General features: G+C 43.3%; 1 protein-coding gene and 1 pseudogene across 5 annotated transcripts in view; one reads left to right on the forward strand and one right to left on the reverse strand.

Moving 5' to 3' along the window:
- Positions 1-21,781, reverse strand: part of VPS13A (vacuolar protein sorting 13 homolog A) — a 354,074-nt gene that overhangs the window by 182,430 nt on the left and 149,863 nt on the right. For all 5 annotated transcript variants that reach the window (XM_053292130.1, XM_053292129.1, XM_053292133.1 and 2 more), the window contains exons 24-26: positions 20,899-20,986; positions 8,113-8,282; positions 6,787-6,943 (exon numbers count right to left, since the gene is read on the reverse strand). In XM_053292130.1, the coding sequence (XP_053148105.1) occupies positions 6,787-6,943; positions 8,113-8,282; positions 20,899-20,986 (415 nt within the window). The remainder of the gene's footprint in view (positions 1-6,786; positions 6,944-8,112; positions 8,283-20,898; positions 20,987-21,781) is intronic.
- LOC128344831 (stAR-related lipid transfer protein 7, mitochondrial-like) lies at positions 17,383-20,476 on the forward strand (annotated as a pseudogene).

Below are 21,781 nucleotides of genomic sequence, written 5' to 3' on the forward strand. Positions count from 1 at the left end.
TTGTAAAGGTACAGATAAAGTTGTGCTGTCAAGTCATTGTCGACTCCTGCCAACGACAGAGCTATGTGGTTTTCTTTGGTAGAATACAGGATGGGGTTACATTGCCATCTCCCGCTCAGTATGAGATGATGCCTTTCAGCATCTTCCTATATCACTGCTGCCCGATAAGTGTTTTCCATAGTCTGGGAAACATACCAGCGGGGATTTGAACCAGCAACCTTTTGCTCCCTAAGCAAGTTATTTGCCCACTGTAGCAGAGGAATATTAGTTCCACTAGCCACAGTGGGAAGTAACTTGCTTCCCCACTGTCTTCAGATAGGGTGTCCTTTGTTTTGACCCTTGAAGGCAATGAAAAGTAAATGAGACTTCAGAAAGGACTTTGTCTTTTCCATATAGAACAGCAGTGACCTTCTAATGTCCAGTGAAGAGATTGTTCAAGAGGTGTGTCAGGGTTCATGGAGGAGGAGGAAAGGACAATGACCTGGTTGATGTGAAAATCAGATACTATTTGGGGGATAAAAGAAGGGTCAGTCCTCATTACAACCTTTTCAGTGAAAAATCTGGTATACAGAGAGTCAGTTTTTAAGGCAGTTAGTTCAGTGACCTGCCTTGCAGAAGTGATAGTCACTAAAATAGTAACTTAAAAGGTTGTTTTGAGGGTAAGTGGCTTAAGTGATACGGAAGCAAATTCAAAAGGAGTTGTGTCAGAGTAGAGAGAACCAAAGAGAGGTTCCAAGGTTCAACAGGTTTCCATATTGGAGGAAACAAATTATTAATGCCCTTAAGGAATATTTTACAGTCTGGGTGAGAAAAAAAGGGTCTTAGCATCCCAGCCTGGGTATACCACTGAAAAAGTAGCCCTATGCACTTTAAAAGATGAATCAGAAAGGCCTGTTTGCTTTAGATAGGTAAGATAAAGCAGGACTTTCCTTATGGAGGCATGTAAGGGATCAAAGCCTTTGTTTTTGGAGTAACAAGCAAACAGTTTCCATTTGGAGCTGTAATTATGTCTTGTGGAGGACTTCCACTCATGTAATAGGATGTTGTCTAAAAGTTCAGCCCACGCGGTAAAGTTCAAGGTCTGTAGACTGTGGTGTAAGACTTGAAAGTCTGCCTGAAACAGCAAGTTTCTTAAAGGCATAAGATGAGGAGGAACCTTGGCTGCACACCATGGGGTGAGTATGATGCACCTTGTCTTGTCTTGTAGGATTTTGCTGAGTGCCCTGGACAGCAGAGGGAAGGGAGGGAACAGGTATTATACATAACTCTTCAATCACATCTGAAAGCATCACCCAGTAACCTCCAGACCTGCTCTGGAGTAGTACAGTTTGTACTTCTGGTTTGTAGGGGCTGCAAAGAGGTAACAAAATAGATTGGTGAGAATCTGCCTGCCCAGAATCTATCTGCCTGCTCAGGAAGTCTGCAAGGACATTATCCATGCCTTTTATGTGGAGTGCTAGAGGTAGAACATTGTGAGCAATGCATCAGTCCAAGAGTTGGATTGCTAAGTTACACAGGAATCTGGAGACTGTCCCTTCCTAGCAATTGATAAAAGTGATCACTGTTGTTTTGTCTAGGAGGACTTGTACTGTATGAGTTCTGATTAGCGGTAGAAAAGACTTCAGGGCAAGAAACACTGCAAGTAGTTCTAGAAAGTTTATATGGAGTCGCCTGGTTGGAGTTCCATAGGTCCTGTGCCTTGAGTCCCAAACAATGTGCTCTCCAGCCCTTGAAGGAGCCATCTGTTTTCACTGTTATTGTGGGTGTAGGTGGCTGAAAGGAAATGCCTTTGTGAGGTTTCCACCATCCGAGTGACCTTAGAACTGACTGTGGGATGAGTGTCCGCACATGGTGACTATCCACATTCAGTTTGAACATCGACAGAAATCACATCTGAAGATGGCACATCCGGAGTCTGGTGTACTTCACTGTGGCTGTGCAAAGCACCATTAAACCTAAGAGCCTTTCAACAGTTCTGGCCCTTTGTCTTGGATTGGTTTCAAATGCATAGATCAAGTGTACAATTAAGAATCTTCTGTCCTCTAGGAAGAGGGCTCTTTTCATTTGCGTGTCCAATTGAGCCCCTATGTAGAGAATTCATTTCTGAAGTTGTAAGTTCAATTTTCTAGTTGACCTGGAGCCCCAGCTCTTGCAGTAATGTCACATGTACTGTATTTGAGTGCACAATATATCTCTGTCTATGGAGGTTTTTATCCAATCGTCCAGTATGGAAAGATGAAGATTCCCTTAGTTCTTAGATGGACAAATACCCATTTGCCCATGCATGAGTGCACTTCGTGCATGAGTGACTGAGTGCCTGGTCTGATTGCATTTTTGAAAATAAGTATCTTTTAGGACCAAGGTAACCAGCCATTCCTCCTCTGCCAAAAGAGGAAAAATGCCTTGTAAAGTTATCATGTGAAACTTCCTTGGATGAATGAATTCATTGAAGCACATCTGGAGGTGCAGAGTGTGTGTGCTCTCTGGGCTTTTCTTGTGAAGGTTGTGGGAAAGGATGTGGGTTTGGTGGCTTTTTGAAAGATGAGCTTGGGTCCTTAGTAAGAGCTCTATCTTGGGAAGTGGAAGCAGATTTTAGATTCCTTAGTTTCCAGAGTCTGAGTTGGTCATAGTCATAAGCGAAGAATTGAGAGCCTTTCTGAATCTCCCTAATCTCCAGACATAACCAGGGCCAAGGGCTCCTGAAGAACTCCAGTAGTCCATTCTTCTTCTGGAAGAGTATTAACTGGGGCCCAATAAATTATACCTCTCTTTTCAAGGATAGTTTGGATGGTAGGATGGTGAGGAAGAAGGAGTTACCCTCGCCGGGGAAGCTGAAATTGTCTTGGGGATGGGATAGGCAGTGCACCAGAGCCCATGTCTTCTTTAACAGAGCCAGAAGGGGCTGTGTGGGAAGAGCTGAGGATGGAATCGATGTCCTGTAGAATAGGAAAATCCTTTGGCATTGATAGTATCAAGGGAAAATTCATCCTGAAGTCTGAAGCGAGCACGTTCTTAAGTGGAAAAATTGTCTCCGAGGTTGACACAGGAATAAACAGAGACAATGTCTCAAATGTTGATGTTGAGGACAGAAGAATGGTCGGTGTCAGCATTGGTGCTGGTATTGGTGTCAAAGTTGGTATCGGTGTTGAGGTTGACAACCAACTAGGAGGGACTTGAAGAAGTTCCAGAGAAGATTACAATGATCTAGAGACAGTTGGCGTTGTTATCTGTAGCACTGTTGGTGAAGTAGTCTGTTTCAACTCTGACAAACTGATTATTTAGATGTCGAGGCCGGACTTTGTGGTTGAGTCAATGATGGTGGGACTAGAATTTTGTCCCCCGAAGCCAAAGGATGGGTAGCACCCAAGGTTGATGATGTCAATATTTTGGCAATTTGCCAAATTGCCGGCAAATCCCATGAAACTTTGGCAATTTTTTTAAAACTTCTGAAAAACACATCTCTTCAACTTCAGCTTTTTTTCACTTGTTTTAAAATTGTTCTGGCTATTTAATTGTTTTATGATGTTTTAATTGTTAATTATTGTTTGATGCTGTTTTATAATTTCTGTTTTAATTGTTAATTGATTTTAATGGTGTTTTAATGTAAACCACGCTGAGCCTCTTGGAAGGGAGAGATAAATTTTTAAAATAATAAATAATAAATAAATAAAAATATTGGGGCCAATGATAATAGCAAAGACTTTTGATGCTTGGTTGCAGAATGGGATATGGAAACTCCTTTGTGATGTTTGTGTTTGTGGTGGCCCTCTCTCGATACAACAGGAGGCTTCTTGTAGACATCCTTGGAGCACTCCAATTCAATGTGTGCTGCATGGGAGGCTCTATCTGGAAAATTCCTCGATCTTGACATCGACTTCGAGTGCCGATGGTTGCGCAACTGTCAACAGTAATGGGGACTGCAGCATCAGAATTGGAGGGAGCACAGTTTTTTTCTACATACCCTACAAACGCAATTCTCTACACTTTCTGGTTTGTTTAAAGAAAGATAGGCAAATTTTGCAAGAATGGACATTGTAGTCTTCCCATAGGCATAGCAAACACCAACAGTGTTTATCAGAAGACAGGAGTGTCCCAACACATGAACAATTTTTAAAAGTTTTCTTAGCAACCATCAGGCCAAAATCTGAAGAAAATATAGACTGAAGCATTAAACAAAGAGTAAACTTTAGCAAACTATGGTAGAAGTCAGTGAAAAAAACAACATTCTATTTCTTCCAGGAACCAAGCATGACTGGGGAGCAAGTCCTAAGTGAGGCACACCTTTGGCAGATGAGAAGGAATGAGCTAGAGGGTGTTCTGCCGCCAAAGATACCGAACATGCATTGCACGTGAAGGGCAGAGTGCTTTGGGAAGCTTTCAAATTTTCTGCGGGGGCTATTATGCAGGTGCAGAACCCACATTGCGAAGGATTCTGGATCACCTCAAGGATCCAAACATTTTTCTCTTTTGAAATATTTGGCTTCTCTCAGCTTGGCTGGGAACAAAGGACATTTCTACTTGCATCCATCTCCTCCTTCCACAGATGCCCACCAAGAAATAACTGTTTCTTAAATGCTATCCTGAGGACCTCTATATCCTACTATCAGTCACCACCCTATATTCTAGTTAGAACGTTGGCAACCGTTTCCTACCACAGACAACAGCTGTTTCCTTAATAGACCTTCATCTTCAAGGGGCAACCTTCCTCCTCAGATTAAAAATGGCATAAAAACTAAAGCAATTCCTCCCTGAACTGAACAGTAATAACTGTTCCATCCCACAAACCACAACCACTCCTGACACACCAGAAAATAATTGTATTAACCTAATGAGAAGATTCAAGCATGTTATCCCCAGTGTATCCAAAACCATCCTTGTTCTTAACTGGATTTTTTAAATTGAATGAACATGGATTTTTTTAATTGAATGAACTTTGCTAAGTGCTAAGGAGAAAAGAAGTGTGCAGTTTAAGCAGAATAAGTGGGACATAAGAGAGCTAGTAACAGATTTTTATGGACTATACAAAATGTGGGGATAGTAGTGAATTGAGGATTCTCTTCATCACCGGCACTTCTTAACTGTTGGACACTTGAGAGGTGCCCCAGTTATGACTGCTCAGACTGCTCCTAATACCCTGGTTTTGCAATATTTGGTTCATGCAAACAAGATAAACTGAGGTTGTCTACCAGAAATATGTCCTCTCAAGATCTGAAGATATTGTACAAGATTCAGCAGAAAACTCCTACATCTGCCACAACATCCTCTTCAAAGTCCAGCAAGGTGTAGAAGTGCCCCTAACTGGAGTTCAGATGCCCAAAACCTCTCTCAAACACCATTCTGCTGTGGTAATAGTTTTTCTCCAGGGCAGTTCAAGGAGTATGGTAGGGAGTCATAAGTCACATCTGAAGAGAGCATACTCATGCAGTGTGGGAGGCCTCAAGAGGAATGTTCCCAACTCCAGTTTATTATCTGGAGAGAGGGTGGAGGTCCAAAAGATGGCCATGTACACTTGGGCACACCTGAACAGATGTTCATGGAGCGACCAACTGAATCAACCACAGTTTCCAGGACCATGCTGCAATATTGTTTTCTATTATAAGTGTCTCCCGCCACCCACAGAAGGATAAATTAAAATTTTGATGATGTCTGAATATTCAATGGCTCTGCCAACTATTGGAAGCCCCACTTCACTACTTCTTCCTTGCTGACAACTTGGATGCAGGAACAACTTTCTAAGAACATTAATCACTTCTCTGTATATTTCACAAATGGTAGAAACACCAACAGCAAAACAAGGGAGAAAAAGAAAGCATCTAACCAGCGGAGAAAGTGCTCTGTCAACTGGAGAGGGTGAGGAGCTGCCATGCGACCGTTCCCAGTGCTGGCCATGCAACGGGTCTCAGTGTACCCATCCTCAGAAGCAGAGGAAAGGTGGGAGGCATGGTGAGGGGAGGGATAATGGAGCAGGGAGAGGGCAAGCAGGTGCCTTGGCAGCCAAGGGACATTTGTCATCCCCTGCTCCATTGTACCCTGATCAAGAAAATCTTTATTTGGGTCTGGTTCGAACCTAGTCAAGCATCTAAGCTAAGCCTGTGAGTTATGAGCTTCAGTACTGCTGCAAGGATTCCTATGGTAACATAATGTGTCAATATGCTATTTGAAGGGAATTGAAAGAATTGGGACAACATATAGACTGGAGTGTTAAGAACTGCTGGCAAATTGTGACTGGTGTATACTCTCAATGTTACTAGCTATATAATCTGATGTTTGACCTTTACTGTAATTGGGTAACTTGTTATGTTAGATGCTCCTGATTGGGGGGAACTTTACAATCCTTACTTTGCATAATGCTGAAACTTTGTTCTATTATGATTAGTTCAGACAGTGTGCTGTAAGCCCCTAATTGGTGAGCCTATGTTTGCATTAAGATCTGTAACTGTATAAAGCACTATTGCCAAGTCTACTGGGTGTGCAAGCACCCGGCATGTTGTGATAATAAACCTAGAACCTGATGGATGGTGTGGCCTCTGCTCATTAAAACAAACTCCTGGAGATTTCTCCAACAACCCACATGCCTGAACCATAGAAAGTTTTATGTCAGCCATTGCACAACAACATGGAGTACTGTAAACCACTTAAGAGGCATGTAACTTCTCTCATTTTGCTAGTGCAGCCCTAGTCTGGATGTAGGTCACTGAAATTTCTGAAATTCTGTACCACTCAAGCGTAAAACTGTGTACCTGACTGATTGGGGAATTATTTGAAAACATATGTGTAAATACTTACCCATATATTCTGGACAAATTAAGCAAATTTCACTAAGAAAAGCAGTAGCAGCCATATCGTATGTTCTTAGCTTAAGGTTTGTGCCTAATTTTGAAATCTCTAGGCGAAGGATTGGTTTTTCAGCACCTTGAGTAAGACGACACACTTGAAGGAACACCTGCACATAAAAACAATATGGACATGATCAACCAAATCAACAAACAAGCAGAGGTTGGGCAGCTGCTTAAAACCATGCTACAAAAGCATTTTTCAATATGGTAAGAAAGGCTTTTTCAAAATTCTGCAAGATTTTGTACATGCCTACAGTATCCTCTCTGGCTCATGGCCCTAGGCCACACTTTATGTCCCATCTTCTTCCTAGAGAAGTCAAAATGAGTTTTCACAATTGTATCTAGTGAGGAATCAGATCTGTATTTAAGCAACTGTATTACATTATGAGGAATAATATCTGCATTTAGTTTCATTCTTCATAGTAGTATACTACACACAAATGGTCCTGAAAGACTTTACATCCAAATAAATTAATGAGTTCAGTGTTAATATTTTATGAGCCTAATGGTGCAGCAGGGAAAAAGCTTGCTGGTTCGAATCCCCACTGATACTATATCGGGCAGCAGCAATATAGGAAGATGCTAAAAGGCGTCATGCTGCATGGGAGGAGGCTATGGTAAACCCCTCCTGTATTCTACCAAAGAAAACCACAAGGCGCTGTGGGCACCAGGAGTCAAAATCGACTTGACGGCACACTTTAATCAATTTACATAAAAGTGAAAGCCAATTACTATATAAATGGAATAATAGTTAAGTTTTTAATAGAAATAATCCCAAACAGTGAAGTTAAAACTAAGTGTGGAACAGTACTACTTGGGGACATGATCTTATGTAGAAGTCTATTATTTTAGGTCTACTGATATAGATCAATTGCTATAGGTCTACTAATGTCAAAGAAGCAATACACATACTACCGATAAATGAACTAAACAAACAATATTCATTAGCTACAAGCAGCAAGATTAGATGCCAGTATTAATTATATAGTTAGCTGATCATGGGATACTTGCTCTTATTATTTCCAGCTCTCTTGCTGGAGACAGTGACTGACATCCAAACACACACTTTGGGTGTGCAGCCAAAGAATAAATGTCCACCAGCAGAGAAAGAGTTAAATTGTTGTTTAAAAGCAGTGATGGTAACAAAACAAATTCAATATGCAAAGGAAAGGAAGTTTAAAATATGAGTAGATCTGTCACAGATGATAAATGAAGTAAAATATATCAGTCATAAAAAGAAATGCAGATAAGGTTTCTTTGGAACAAGAACAAATACCTCAGATATTTCAAATCTTAGCTCAAAATCAGTCATATTCTTCAAAGATTCTCTTCTCACTGTCGTTTTCTGGAAGTTGCCAGCTCTTCTCAAGGAAGCCAAAGGTGCTTCAAAAAATATCCGATCTTCCACAGGACTGCTTGGGGCATCGAAATATTCATCTTCAGATTCTAACAATTTTAAAAGTTCAAATAATCATAATGTTATAATTCACATGCTTTTTCTACTGGCTATATTTTATGCACATTACCCAGTGATTACATCTACAGAAAAACAGGTTGCTCACCTGTAATTTATGATCTGGAAGAGATCCATCAACATCCATAAGTACTGGATTCTACGCCTATTGCAGGAACCATGCACTAGCAAGGCCGCAGCTTGTCGAGGTGTCCAAGCCCCACCCCCATGCCTACAGAGTGCTATTTAAAGGTGGGCTGGGCGCCATGTTCCTCAGTTCTTGGACAACCACCGTGAAGGACGATCATCCGGATAAGCAGGTGAGTTCATCAGCATCAATAGAGAAAGGAGGGCATGCACACAAGTACACGCATAACAGAGCACTACTGCAGAGGGGTGGTCCGGGAGGGTCTTATGGATGTCGACAGATCTCTTTCAGACCATAAGTTACAGGTGAGCAACCTGTTTATCTGGATCAAGATCTGTCGAGATCCATAAGTATGGGTGTTTAGCAAGCTCTCCCTGGAGAAGGATGCAGTAGTGATTATTGCAACACCCATTTCAGAACGCTTCTCTTGAAGCTCTCCTCAGCAGCAGAGTGCACATCTATGGCATAATGCTTTATAAAGGGCAACTCTGTGGACCATGTAGCTGCCTTGCAGATGTCTGTGAAAGCAACCCCTGAAAGGTGTGCAGCCAATTAAGCATAGGCCCGTGTGGAGTGGGCCTTGATTGCCTCTGATGGATTCTTGTTTTGCAACTTGTAGGTGAGCAAGATGAGCTCGATCAGCCAGCTCAATAGTTGTTTTCTGGATATGCAGGAGCCCCTGGCAGAGCCTTTGTAGGCTATGAACAAACGCTTAGAGGGTCTAAAGTCCTTTGTTTGAGCTAGGTAGAATACTAGTGCTCTACACACATCCAGAGAGTGCATAGTACATTCTAGAGGGGTGGAGGGATCCCTGAAGATCGTTGGAAGCTCGATGTCCTGATTCAGGTGGAAGGCAGACACTATCTTTAGCAGAACGTTGGGGTCCAAATGCATCAAGTACCTTGTCCGGATAAATTGTTGTATAAGGAGAATCTATCCTTAAGGCCATTAGCTCACTTACATGCCTTGTGGTGGTAATGGCGAGTAAGAATGCTATCTTTAAGGTCACAAGTCTGATGGATGTAGTAGCCATCGGTTCAAATGGAGCTTGAGTTAATGAAGAGAGCACCAATGAGATGCCCCAGGTTCTACTGGAGCATGAATAGGAGGATACACGTTTGTAAGTCCCTTTAGGAAAGCCTTACTTTCCAGGTCAGAGAAGAGTCTTGCCATCACATCCGGGGTGCTTTGCTGAGAGTGCGGCCAAGTGGACTTTCAGGGACACATTAGCCAAACCTTGCATCTTCAATGTAGTTAGGTAGAGGAGAACATCTCGGACAGTTGCATGTGTTGGTAGAAATCCATGTGTCCTGGAATAGGTCTTGAATCTGAGCCATTTTCCCACGTAATTACACCTAGTAGAGGCCTTCCTCTGGTTAAACAAGATATGCTTCAGAACCTGATTTGCCATGCGGTCAGATAGAGTGTGAGCACATCCAGGTGGAGGACATGTCCGTCGTCCTGGGACAGGAGATCTAGCACTTGCAGCAGATGATGATAATGATTCTCCAACAGTCTGAGTAGCTGTGGAAACCATGGCTGCCTGGGCCACCATAGGGTCACCAGGATGCAAGACATTGGAGCGGCCAGGAGACGAGCCACCACTCGCCTTATTAGGGGTTGCAGAGGAAACATGTAAGGTGTTTCTTGAGACCAATCCAGCTGGAAAGCATCCCCTAGTGACTGTTGGTCGTATCCCGCCCTTGAGCAGAAGGGGCACACTTCATGTTTATCGAAGACACATAGTCTATGGATGGGTCTATCCAGTGGTCGAAGAGGGGAACAATGTATTCTGTCTTGAGCTCCCATTCGTGTTGTTGGTGTTGCGCAAACATGAGGCTGAGATCATCCACTAGGACATTCTCCAGACCCTTGATATGGATGGCCATTGGGAACACTTGATGCTGGATGCACCAGTGCCATAGTTGTACACTGTGGGCACACACGTTTCAAGATATAGTCCCCCCTTGACGACTGATGTATGCCTGGGCCGTTGTATTGTCCAATTATACTTGGATGACTTTGCCATGTATCAGTGGCAGGAAGGCTTGTAGTGCCTGGAAGACAGCTAGTAACTCCAGGAAATCGATATGCAATTTGGCTTGGTGTAGAGTCCACTTGCCTTGTATCTGATGGTTCTCACAATGGGTGCCCCACCCTAGCAGTGATGCATCTGTCGTCAGCCAGGTTGACAGAGACGCTGTCTGGAAGGAGATCTCCTCTAGGAGATTCCGGTTGTCTGACCACCACAATAGTGACTGTAGAATTTGTGGTGGTAGCTCTAGACATTTCTGTTGATTGTCTCGGTTGGGATGGAAAACGGACAGAAACCACAGCCGTAGCTTCCGCATTTTCAGCCGTGCGTAATGTATCACTGAATTGCAGGATACCATAACGCTGAGCAGTCACTGTATCAGCTGAGCTGGCTGTGTAGGATGCTGTTGGAACACTTGCACCAGATCCCTGATGCATTTGTACCTTTCTTCTGGTAAGTATGTCCTTCAGGTTACTGTGTTCAACACTGTTCTGTATAGTTGATCATGAGCTCTGGCTCCAGGTGGGACTTTTTCCAATTGACTTGGATCGCCAAGTCTTGGAGGAGAGTAAAAACATACTGGATCTGAGAAAGTGACTCTTCTCAGTCCCTGGACATCAGGAGCCAGTCATCCAAGTATAGGTAAATTGCAACACCTCTTGTCCTTAGATGGGAAATCACCACTGCCATACATTTGGTAAATACCCTTGAGACGGTGGAAAGTCCGAAGGGTAAGACATTGTATTGGTATACTTGGTGGCCTACAGTAAAATGTAGGTACTTCCTGTGTTGCACCCTTATGCTAATATGAAAGTAGGCGTCTTTCAAACCCAGCGTTGCAAGCCACTTCTCTCGGTGGAGAAGTGGTAAGATCTCCTGCAACGCCATCATATAAAATTTCCTGACATGGACCAGTTTCTTTAAATAGTACAGGTCCACGATGGGGCAGGTGCCCCCATCCCGCTTTGGGATCTGAAAGTAACAGAAGTAAAACCCCTCCCGCCTGTGCACCCACAGTACCGGAGTGACTGCACCCTTCTCCAACAGCTCCTTCACCTCTTCCTGTAAGGACAGGGACGGCGAAGTGAACTTCATTCCCATAAAGTGAGGGATCATTTTGAATTCTATGGCATATCCTGAGGAAATGATCTGCAGGACCCAGCGGTCTGATGTTATGTGATGCCATGCAAGGGCATGGCATGTCAGCTTGATGGATCTGTGTGGAAGCGCTGGGATTGAAAGACTGCTGGTGGAACTCGCTTGCCAAGTTAAAGCCCCTGCAGATGGGATTGGGCAGAAGTCCAGTGTTGGTGGGTGGTCCCAAACCTCAAAGATGCTTTTGTGATTCTGGTTGCTTGTTACTTTGGGACTGAGTGGTTTTGGCCTTACTCTGGTAAAAGCACTTGTGGTAAGGATTGAATTGCTTCTTGTACTCTCAGCGATCTTGTTGCCTAAAAGGAGGCCTCTGTTTGCCATAATAGGAATAGTATCTAGGAGTGTATGTGGATGTAGATGCAGCAGAGGTAAATGTTTTCGCTGTAAACTTTGATTTTTTAAGCTGCTTCATGGTGGCATCAGTTGTCTCACTAAAAAGGCTGTTTCTGTCAAACGCCAAACCTTCAATCTTCTCTTTGATGTTGCTTTGAAGGTTTGTAGACCTTAGCCACACATGTCTTTGTAAAGCAACAGCAGCAGTTGAGACTCCGACTCTGCGAGATGTTTTACGATACTCAACTGCTGTCTGGTTAAGTCAGCCGATTTCTCTAAGGTTCACTGGAACTTCTTTTAAAATTCCTCAGGGGACAAGGTGTCCAAATCCCCCTGTAGGGATTCCCACAGGCCATGGTTGTACTTGGCCGTGCATGCCATGTAATTCACTGTTTTTATCTATAAGCATGAGGTGGAGTAAACTTTTCTTCCTAATAAATCCAATTGTCTCCCCTATTTGTCAGATGGTGTGGTGTGTCGTCTTCTCATTTTAGAAGAGTTGGCGCAATCGATCACAAGGGAGTTAGGAGCCAGGTGTTCCAAAAGGTAAGTGTTGTCCTTCTCCTGTATACAATACAGGCTTTCCAGCCTCTTAGACATGGGTGTAGCTGTATGGAGCACTCCCCAGGCACATTTCGCCACTCTGGTTATTACAGGTAGAACAGGCAAGGCCAGAGGTTGAGTGGTTTGAGATCTGATCATGAAATTATACACTGGGTCATCTATTGTTGACAATTCTGATTTTAAGTCCAAACCCAGTGCTTCTGCCTTGGCCCACACATGCTTATGATAGGCCTTCATTTACTCATTTGGAGAGACATAGGTGGATGGTGGCACATCTGTAGGAGGATCCACTAAGCTGTCTGCATCCTCTGGATCTGACTCAAAATCAGAGGCTCCATGGTGTTCTGAAGTAGATCCGTTTGGAGAAGACGGAACACACATTTGGGTCTCCACCATAGTGTTTTGAGGGGAAGCCAGTCCAATTTATCACCAAACGTAGTCCGTCAGCCAGAAAGGGGTCAAAAAACTTAATATCCATCCTTTTTTTCCTTTCCTTTTTTTTATAAAATAAATGAACTCACAAGAAAAACAACCCTGAAGAACTATTCCGACGAAAAGCGGCAGACCTAGGTCCAAATGTGATGGCGGCTGGCTGCTCACACAGACAAATAGATGTCTTGTTTTCCTAATCCTCTGTGTTCTTTTAAAATAGAACAGCACCACCCTACGCACATCCAGAGAATGCATTGCGTGCTCCAAAGGTGAGGATGGATTCCTGAAAAAGGTTGGCAGAATTACAGTATATCATGGTTCAAATGAAAGTCCGAGACTATTTTGGTCTGAAGTCTGGATCCAAGCGCATCACTACCTTATCTGGATAAAATTTTGTATATGGCTCTTCTATACGAAGTGCTGGAAGCTCGCTTATGCGTTTTGCACTTGTTTTTGCCACCAGGAATACTGCCTTCAATGCCACTAATTTCATAGCAGCAGTTGCCATTGGCTCCAAAGGTTTTTCCGGTAACATGGAAATCACAAGTGACAGACTCCATTTGTCCATGGGCTGCCGTACTGATGGGTACATATTATTTATGCCTTTCATGAATTCCTTGCACCTAGGGTGGGAGAACCCTGTTTTCCCCACCCCATCCACTGTGACGTGCCGAAATTGCTGCCATATGCACCTTAATGGAGACATTTGCAACTCCCTGTGTTTTCAAGGATGTGAGGTATAGCAACGCCCCTCTTAGTGTTGCTTCCTTGGGCATAAAGTGCTTTGACTCTGCATAGCTGCAAAACCTCTTCCATTTGGCCAAAAAATTAGTCCTGGTGGGACTCTTTTTGTTATTCAGTAAGATTTTCCTCAGTAACCTATCCTCCATGCTATAAGATTTAGTGTGGCTAGGTTTGGGTGCAGCAGCTGACCTTTCTCTTGACTTATCTGGTCTGGTTGCTGTGGTAGTCACCTGTGGTTCCAGCCAGACAGTCTGAGTAGCTGCAGGAACCATGGCTGTCTTGGCCCCCAGGGGTTATTAAAATTCCTCTGGTCTTGTCCTGCAGTACCTTGGCTACCACCTTGTTCAGCAAGGGATATGGCAGATACAAATAAAATGTACTCTGAGTCCACTGAAACTTGAATGGATCACCCTTGGAGCGGCTTCCTAGTCCCATTCTGGAGCAGTACTGCCTGCATTTCTTGTTCTGGTCGGTTGCAAATAGGTCCACTGTTGATGTCCCACAACATGAAAACAGCTCTTCCAGGAGTAAGGGATTCATTTCCCATTCATGTTGTTGGAGCATATGACTCCTGCTCAATGCATCCGCTAATGTGTTGTCCTCTCCCTTTATGGGGATGGCAATCATATGAATCTTTCGTGCGATTCACCAGTTCTACATTTGTAGACCGAGTTGACACAGTGGCTTTGATATGGTGCCCCCTTGGTTATTTACAGTATGTATGCTATTGCAGTGGTATTGCCCATTTGTATCGGGATTACGTGGTTCGTGATGGTGTTTCGAAAAGACTGCAGAGCCTTGAAGGCAGCCAGGAAGTTTATATGCAACTGCTGCTCTCGAGCAGTCCAAAGGCCCTGCACGCTTAGTTCTGACAGATGAGCTCCCAGCCCAGCATGCATCTGTCATCACCGTCAGCGTGGGCACTAGAGATTTGAATGGAATTCCTCTCTGAAGATTTGTGCTGTTGGCCCTCCAGTGTAGAGAGGCCAACACCTTTTTTGGTATAGGCAGGAGCTTGTTCTGTGGATCAACACTGGGGCAAAATTCCGACAAGTACCACGTTTGAAGCTTCCTCAGTCTCAGTTTTGCATAGCGTACTGCAGATGTGCATGAAGCCATCAAGCCCATAAGCCATATGGATTGCCCTTGATTTCTGTAGTGGTATCGTTTGGAGTGCTTTCACTATTTCTCGAATGCATTTGTACCAGTTTTCTGGTAAATACGCCCTCTGTTCTTCCATGTCTAGTACCGCATCAATGTACTGGAGTTGCTTGGCAGGTGTAGATGTGACTTTTCCCAATTGATCTGTATTCCCAAGTTGTGTAACAGTGATGTCACCACCTTCACATGGGAGGTTAACTGTGCCCTTGTTCTTACAGTGAGGAGCCAGTCGTCTAGAAATGGAAAGATGAAGAGGTCCTGCATTCAAATGAAAGCTATGATTGCTGCCATACAGTTCGTGAACATCCTTGGGGCCGTCGCTAGGCTGAAGGATAGCACACTGTATTGGTAAATTTCCGTGCCCACTGTGAAGCACAGGTACTTCCTGTGGTTATCCTGTATGCAGATTTGGAAGTATGCGTCCTTCAAATCCAACGTCGCAATCCACCTTTCTTCGTGTAGAAGTGGAAGGATTGCTTGCAGCGTTATCATGCAAAACTTCTGTACCTCGACATACAGGTTCAACCATTATTGGGAATATGCCCCCATCCCACTTCGGGATCTGAAAGTACTTGGAGTAAAAACCCGCTTAACTGTGAGCCCATTACACTGGCTTAATCACCTGTTTCTCCAACAATTCTTTGACTTCTTCCTTCAGGGTTGTTGTCTTGGGAGTATATTTTATCCCCATAAACTCTGGCAGAGTCACGAACTCTATTGCATACTCCGTTGTGATTATCCACAACACCCACTGGTCTGATGTTATGTGGTGCCATGCTGGAGCATGACTTGCCAGTCTGATGTTGACCCTGGCAAGCATCAAGGTGATGTTGTTCCTGTACAGATGGTAGGTATCATTGTGTTGTTGGCTTTCATAAGTGCAGATGGGCTCTGACTACAATCAAAGGTGTTGCTTGGCCTGCTGTGTGGCCTTGTTACAGTTCTGCTGGTTAATTCTATTTCTAGCAGCATACGGTTTTCATTTGTATCTTTGATATGACTGTCTATAGTCTTTTCGTTCATTCTATCAAAATGTGTTTTGTCTTCTTTGGTAAGGTTGATATCTTGTATTAGTATACCTTTGGATTGTGAATGACTTTGCCATGTTCTTTGATTTTTTCCATTGTTTCATTGCGGTATCTGTTTCATCAGAAAACAACCCCATGCCATCAAAGTGGAGTGTCTCTCTACCATCCCGCATATCCTATTGTAGAGTGGTTGCACACAACCATGCGTGCCTCTTTAGCATTACTGCAGATGTTAGGGTGCGGGATTCCAATTCTGCTAGATGCTCTGCATTACTTAATTGCTAGCGTGTTGCTATCGCCATCTTGACAAAGGTGTTCTCAAATCTCTTTTGAAACTCAGCAGGAGTGAGATTAGCACGCTCTTCAAACAAACTCTCCCACAAGGAGTATGTATACTTTGATAAACAAGCCATGTAATTGGCAATCTTAATAGTAAGGCATGCTGTTAAGTAGGTCCTCCTTCCAAGAATATCCAGTTTTCGTCCCTCCTCATCTGCTGGAGTTGTGTAGTGCCTTCCCCCTCTGGAAGTTGATGCGGAATCTATTACCAGCAAGTTAAGTACAGGATGTTTCATAAGATACTCATTGTCCTCTTCCTGTATTCTATACAGTGTTTCCAGTCATTTCGATGTTGGCATAGATGTCTGGACAACTTCCCAAGCTGACTTTGCAGCTTTGGTAATGACAGGTAGCATCAGTAAGTATACTGGCTGTAGTCCAGTTGTCCTTTTCATGAAATTGTATACCGGGTACAAACGATCCAGATCCATCGTTTTTTGTTTAAGGTCCAAGCCAAGTACCTCAGCCATCTCCTCTATCTGTTGGTGATAGGATTTAATCTACTCTGTTGGTGACACAGACGGAGTTGTTGATACATTCTGGACTCTTCTACTGAGGAGTCTGAAACATAACTTTCTACTTCATCCAAAGAGTCCAGTTGCTCATCAGTTTCGTGGCTCAAAGCCCCACGTGTGTCCGCGGCACTGTCTGCTGAAGATGCAGGCAGATTCCTATTGTTCCTCCTTTCATTGTCTCTTGATTGGATTGTTTGAGTAGCTGTACCCTGTGGCATCAGTGTAGTCTGTGTAGCCACTACCGGTAGGGGAGAAAAGTTTGTTTGAATGGAAACTGTTCTTATTTTGGATCTTGTAGCGTAACTGTCTGTACTGATGTGTCCCGGTAATCTTGCTTGTTCGGCATTACTTGTGTTGCGGTCTGTGTTAAGTGTGATCTTTGCATTTGCCATTGTTTAAATAAAGAATACTCTTCTGGTGATAGGGTTATGGAAGTATTCCCCCCAACCCCTATGCGGTAGTAACCCCAACACTGGGGTGGTCTTATATGGGCTTGTATACGACACCAAAGCTGTCCTCGGTGCCGAAAGATGCTGGTCCGATTCTTCCTCCTCCACCTTGACATCCAGTTCGTGACTAAGGAAGCCTTTGAACACAGTGGTTGATGGAGTGCTCTCTCCAGACTCCATCAACTTAACGATGTATGTCACTGATGTATGGTCTAACCCAGTCTCCACCTCGGATTCGACGTCATGTAGAATAGTTGTTCCGTTCTGTTTTCCAGCCGTCGAAACGGGTTTTTTAAATTTAATTGCTTATTTCTGAGGAGCTTTAGTAATCCGAAGATGTGATCGCTAAGGCGGTCAGAAAGAAACTGAAAGAAGGACGCTTAACCCCCGGTAATACAGCAGGGCACATGGTTGGGGGCATCTCGAGGAACTAACAAATTTTACCCGAAATTGGTCTGCGCAGGCACAGACCCCATTGTTTATGGCTGTTGTGAGATCCCTATCCAGATCTACAAACATCTGCATCATTTTGTTTTTCTTTATCTAAGTCCCAGCATATACCAGGAACAGCTGATGCAATCATCCCCAATATCACCATTTCCAGGTTTTGTTGTAGCAGTCATGATGTCATTAAAAAGGTGCTTTCCTCTTGTGTTCCTTGCAAGTAGACCTATTTTCAGGCAAAGACCAAAGTTACTGCATCAAATGACAAGCTGAAGTATCTATGTGCAGGCAAGCATCATAGCATGCTGCATCTGGCCAAGTCTTTCTTCAAAGAACCTGTCTCCTAGTGCACAGACAGTGGAGCGCTCCAGAGCCCCAAACCACTGGAGGGCAATAAGTAGGGAGAACAGGAAATCAACCAAAAGAATAGATCATTTACAATATTAAAAGATCAAAGAGTGCTGGTACAGATGTCGCCTATCTACTATATTAATTCTCCTGGGTGTGTCTTGGAACGTGCGTCCCAGAGCCCAGCTGACTGGCTGGGTGGCGGACACGCCTGATTGGCTGAGGCGCACCCAGGAGGATTGGTTGCCGCCGCCGCCGTGGCCCGGCCATAGAGGCCAGAGGTGGCAAGCCCGGCCCGGCTGCGGAGGCAAGGCCCAGGAGGGGGGAAAGAAAGTGGGAGGAGCCAGAAGTGGCAGTGGGGAGGAGAGGTGGCTGGGCCCAGAAGCAGAGACTGGGGAAGAAGGGGGGGGGAGGTAACCGCCGGCCCCAAAGAGCGCACAGATGCTCTGTGCGGGGTCGGCTAGTGAGCTCATTAATGCTAGATGGATTGTTACCTCTGTTTCCAGCCTAGTTATGACCTAAGAAGTCCAAAACTAGTTTTATGCAAAATACTGACTATCATTGCCTCCTCCAGGCTGGTGCATCATACTCTTAAGTTTACCCTACTTAAACATGGAAGCTAAATGATATACAGTACATCAAGTCTAGAAAGCAAAGAAATCAGTTTTTTTCAGCTGTGCCACTACAGCATGGCTTTGAACTATAGCAAATAAGTGACAATGAAGGGACAGAGGTTCACTGGTGAAGTTAGGCAGGAATAGGAACATAGGAAGCTGCCATATACTGAGTCAGACCATAGGTCCATCTAGCTCAGTATTGTCTTCACAGACTGGCAGTGGTTTTTCCAAGGTTGCAGGCAGGAATCTCTCTCAGCCCTATCTTGGAGATGCCAGAGAGGGAACTTGGAATCTTCTGTTCTTCCCAGAGTGGCTCCATCCCCTAAGGGGAATATCTTACAGTGCTCACATAGCAAGTCTCCCATTTATATGCAACCTGGGTGAACCCTGCTTAGCTAAGACAAGTCACGCTTGCTGCCACAAGACCAGCAGAAATGTTCCACCTGCTCCAACTGAGGCCTTCCTCCAAGATTTATTTCTATTATGTTAGCTCAGCCCATCTGCAACAAAAGGAAAATGGACTTAGGGAGAAACAAGAAGTTCTTGAAAGGCAGGTATCAGTGACTGCTTGCCAGGCTCCAAGAAAGGCACTTAGAAATACCCAATGCAAAAGAACCCTTAGGGACATATTTGACCTGCTGGCCAAAAAGTGTTACGATGTGACTGGCCAAAGGCTCTGGCATACCAGCAGATCAGACAGCTCTATGGTAACATTTAATTCAAGAAGAATTGCTTATGGTGCAAGTTCTAGGGGTGTCACACCAATGCCTACAAATGGATGGTAAAACTTGCAAGCATAATAATGTGAGAGGAGAGGATCAAAGAATAACTGAAAATGTCCACAGCATAGAAGAACAACACAGACGATCCAAAAACTGTTCCACCAAAAAGAAGAAGAAGAAGAAGAATCAAAATCAAAACCCCACAAGGATGTAACTTCTGATTCTGAGAGGTAGAGCTGGGAAATGGTAATGGACAAAAAGCACTTCAAGCTATGGACTTCAGGAACCTATCTGTATCAGTACCCAGGGCATAAACAGATGAGGTTTCCAGGTAGTCTTTCAATATGCTGTTGTATAGTGAAAACAGAAAGAAACAAAAATTTTTAATCATCAAACTTCAGGTGATTGAAAGAGATAGGGGCAGTGGGAGTTCTTTACTGGATAACTCACTTTCCATTTTCAAGGTACTAACAGGACTACATGCATATTTTTAAGAGTACAACAAGGAACAAAAGAACAATCTGATGGTGTCACAAGCAATCAGGCATCCAAGTGTCCTAGAAAAGCCTGAATTTGTCCATGTTCAGTTCTATGAATCTTAGATGGCCATCTGCACTCAGGGCAATTTCAAGGGTAACAGAATCAGGCATGTTACCACTTTTTCAATGACTGTAACCATAATAAAATTTCCAAGTTGATATTATATATACCAGTAAGAGAACATCTACTATAAGACGATATTTTTACAAAACCTTTAAGTATTATAGATAGTGTCAGAAGCAGCAAAAATACCTTGGTAAGGGAATCAGAATTTTGGGACATAGTTTCTGATTGCATTACTAACTTATATTGCACATTTCAAATAGGAGATGTTCTCTTGTCAGTGGATATATATGGCACTAATCTAAAAATTGGGTTATGGCTACAGTCATTGAAAAAGTGGCAACATGCCTGATTCCGTTATGCTTGGAATTGCTTCTCACAGGACATTTGATAAGAATGGCTTTGTCTACCTACTAACATATAGTGACAATCTTGTGTTCCCTCATTATTGTGTTGACTAGATGGTCTATAGTGGCACATCAGATTTTCTGGAAGAGCTCTCATGGCAGCCCTGAAGGCCAAGAACATGGAAATCAAAGTGAACAACTAACATTTCTCCATGAAGTCCATCGTGTATGACAGCAGCTGCGATAGCAGTAAGAAAAAGGCTAGGGTGCCCTACAAGGAACATGAGAGCAAAAGGTACCTACATCACGTAGTATTTCTATGACATATTTGCTGCTGGTTTTATTTGGTTGTTTTAGTTTTAAATGTTATTTCAAACAGGAGTGTTAGGCTGAGAGAAGCATAATAAAAGCTTTGCATTTGTCTCAGCTTTTAGAGGCTCTGTTTAGGAGAAGCTTTTAATGAGAGTGTAGGTTTTTAAAGACAAAACATTGTAATCTGCCATTAACCAAAAATTGTCTGAAAGCTAAATAAATTAACATATGAAAGGTAATAAAAACTGGGAGATTAGAAAACACATTATGAATTAGCTTCACCACATTAAAAGAACATGAAGAAAGTATTTACCGCTTGATCCAGCTACTGAATGAGTTTCTAGAAATGGAATGACAACAGTTGACAATTGTGGGGTTGTTAGCAGAGAAGGTGCTTGAAGCTGAAACAGAAGACAATAAGGCAGTTCACACAATCATGAAATCAAGGCTAAGAGGCAATATACTCAGAGATCTTTGGTTGTGAGAACTCATGGAAATCCCTCAAGCCCAGATCTCTGACAGCAGGGTAACCCAGATCCTAAACCCTGCTCTTAACCCAGGTTGGGGGGAAATAAGAGGCCCCACCCCCACCTTGGGTTGCTGATTGTGTGTTGGATGTTCCCTGTTCTTTACTGGCATCCAAGTTGACCAGCCTAGCTTGGTTTATTCTAACCTAAATCAGAAGTAGATGCTCATGGAACAGGAGAGGGAGGAGCACATACTGCTGAAGCTTGGGAATGTGGCACAAAACCAAGATTTAACTGTGGTTCAGTATGACAACTAAACAGGTCTAACTCAAGGAAACAATGAGGAAATACATCTTACATATTAGGACTGTAAGGTAAAGGTAAATTGTGCTTAGGATTGTACCTAAATTGAAAGACTGTTCTGAACAGCAGCAGGAAGTTACAAGAAATAGCAAAGATATTACAGAAAAGTACAGGAATGGCTAGTGAGCATATGCAAGAGAACATTATGAATCTGCAGATCAATACTTTAACAGGAAGTATATGGAAAGATATACTTAAAAAAGAGATTGTACAATATGGTCTAAAGTTTGCAGTGCTAGCATTAAGTGAGGCTCTTGCTAAACCCATAATTCCTCTCTCTTCAACAAAGATAGGCAACAGATGGCATGCATTGAACACTGGCACTATGTGGCATGTGCTTCTAATTCATGTAAACTTCCCTCTCCA

The sequence above is a fragment of the Hemicordylus capensis genome, chromosome 2 (genome assembly GCF_027244095.1).
Source record: "Hemicordylus capensis ecotype Gifberg chromosome 2, rHemCap1.1.pri, whole genome shotgun sequence".
Taxonomy (NCBI): Eukaryota; Metazoa; Chordata; class Lepidosauria; order Squamata; family Cordylidae; genus Hemicordylus; species Hemicordylus capensis.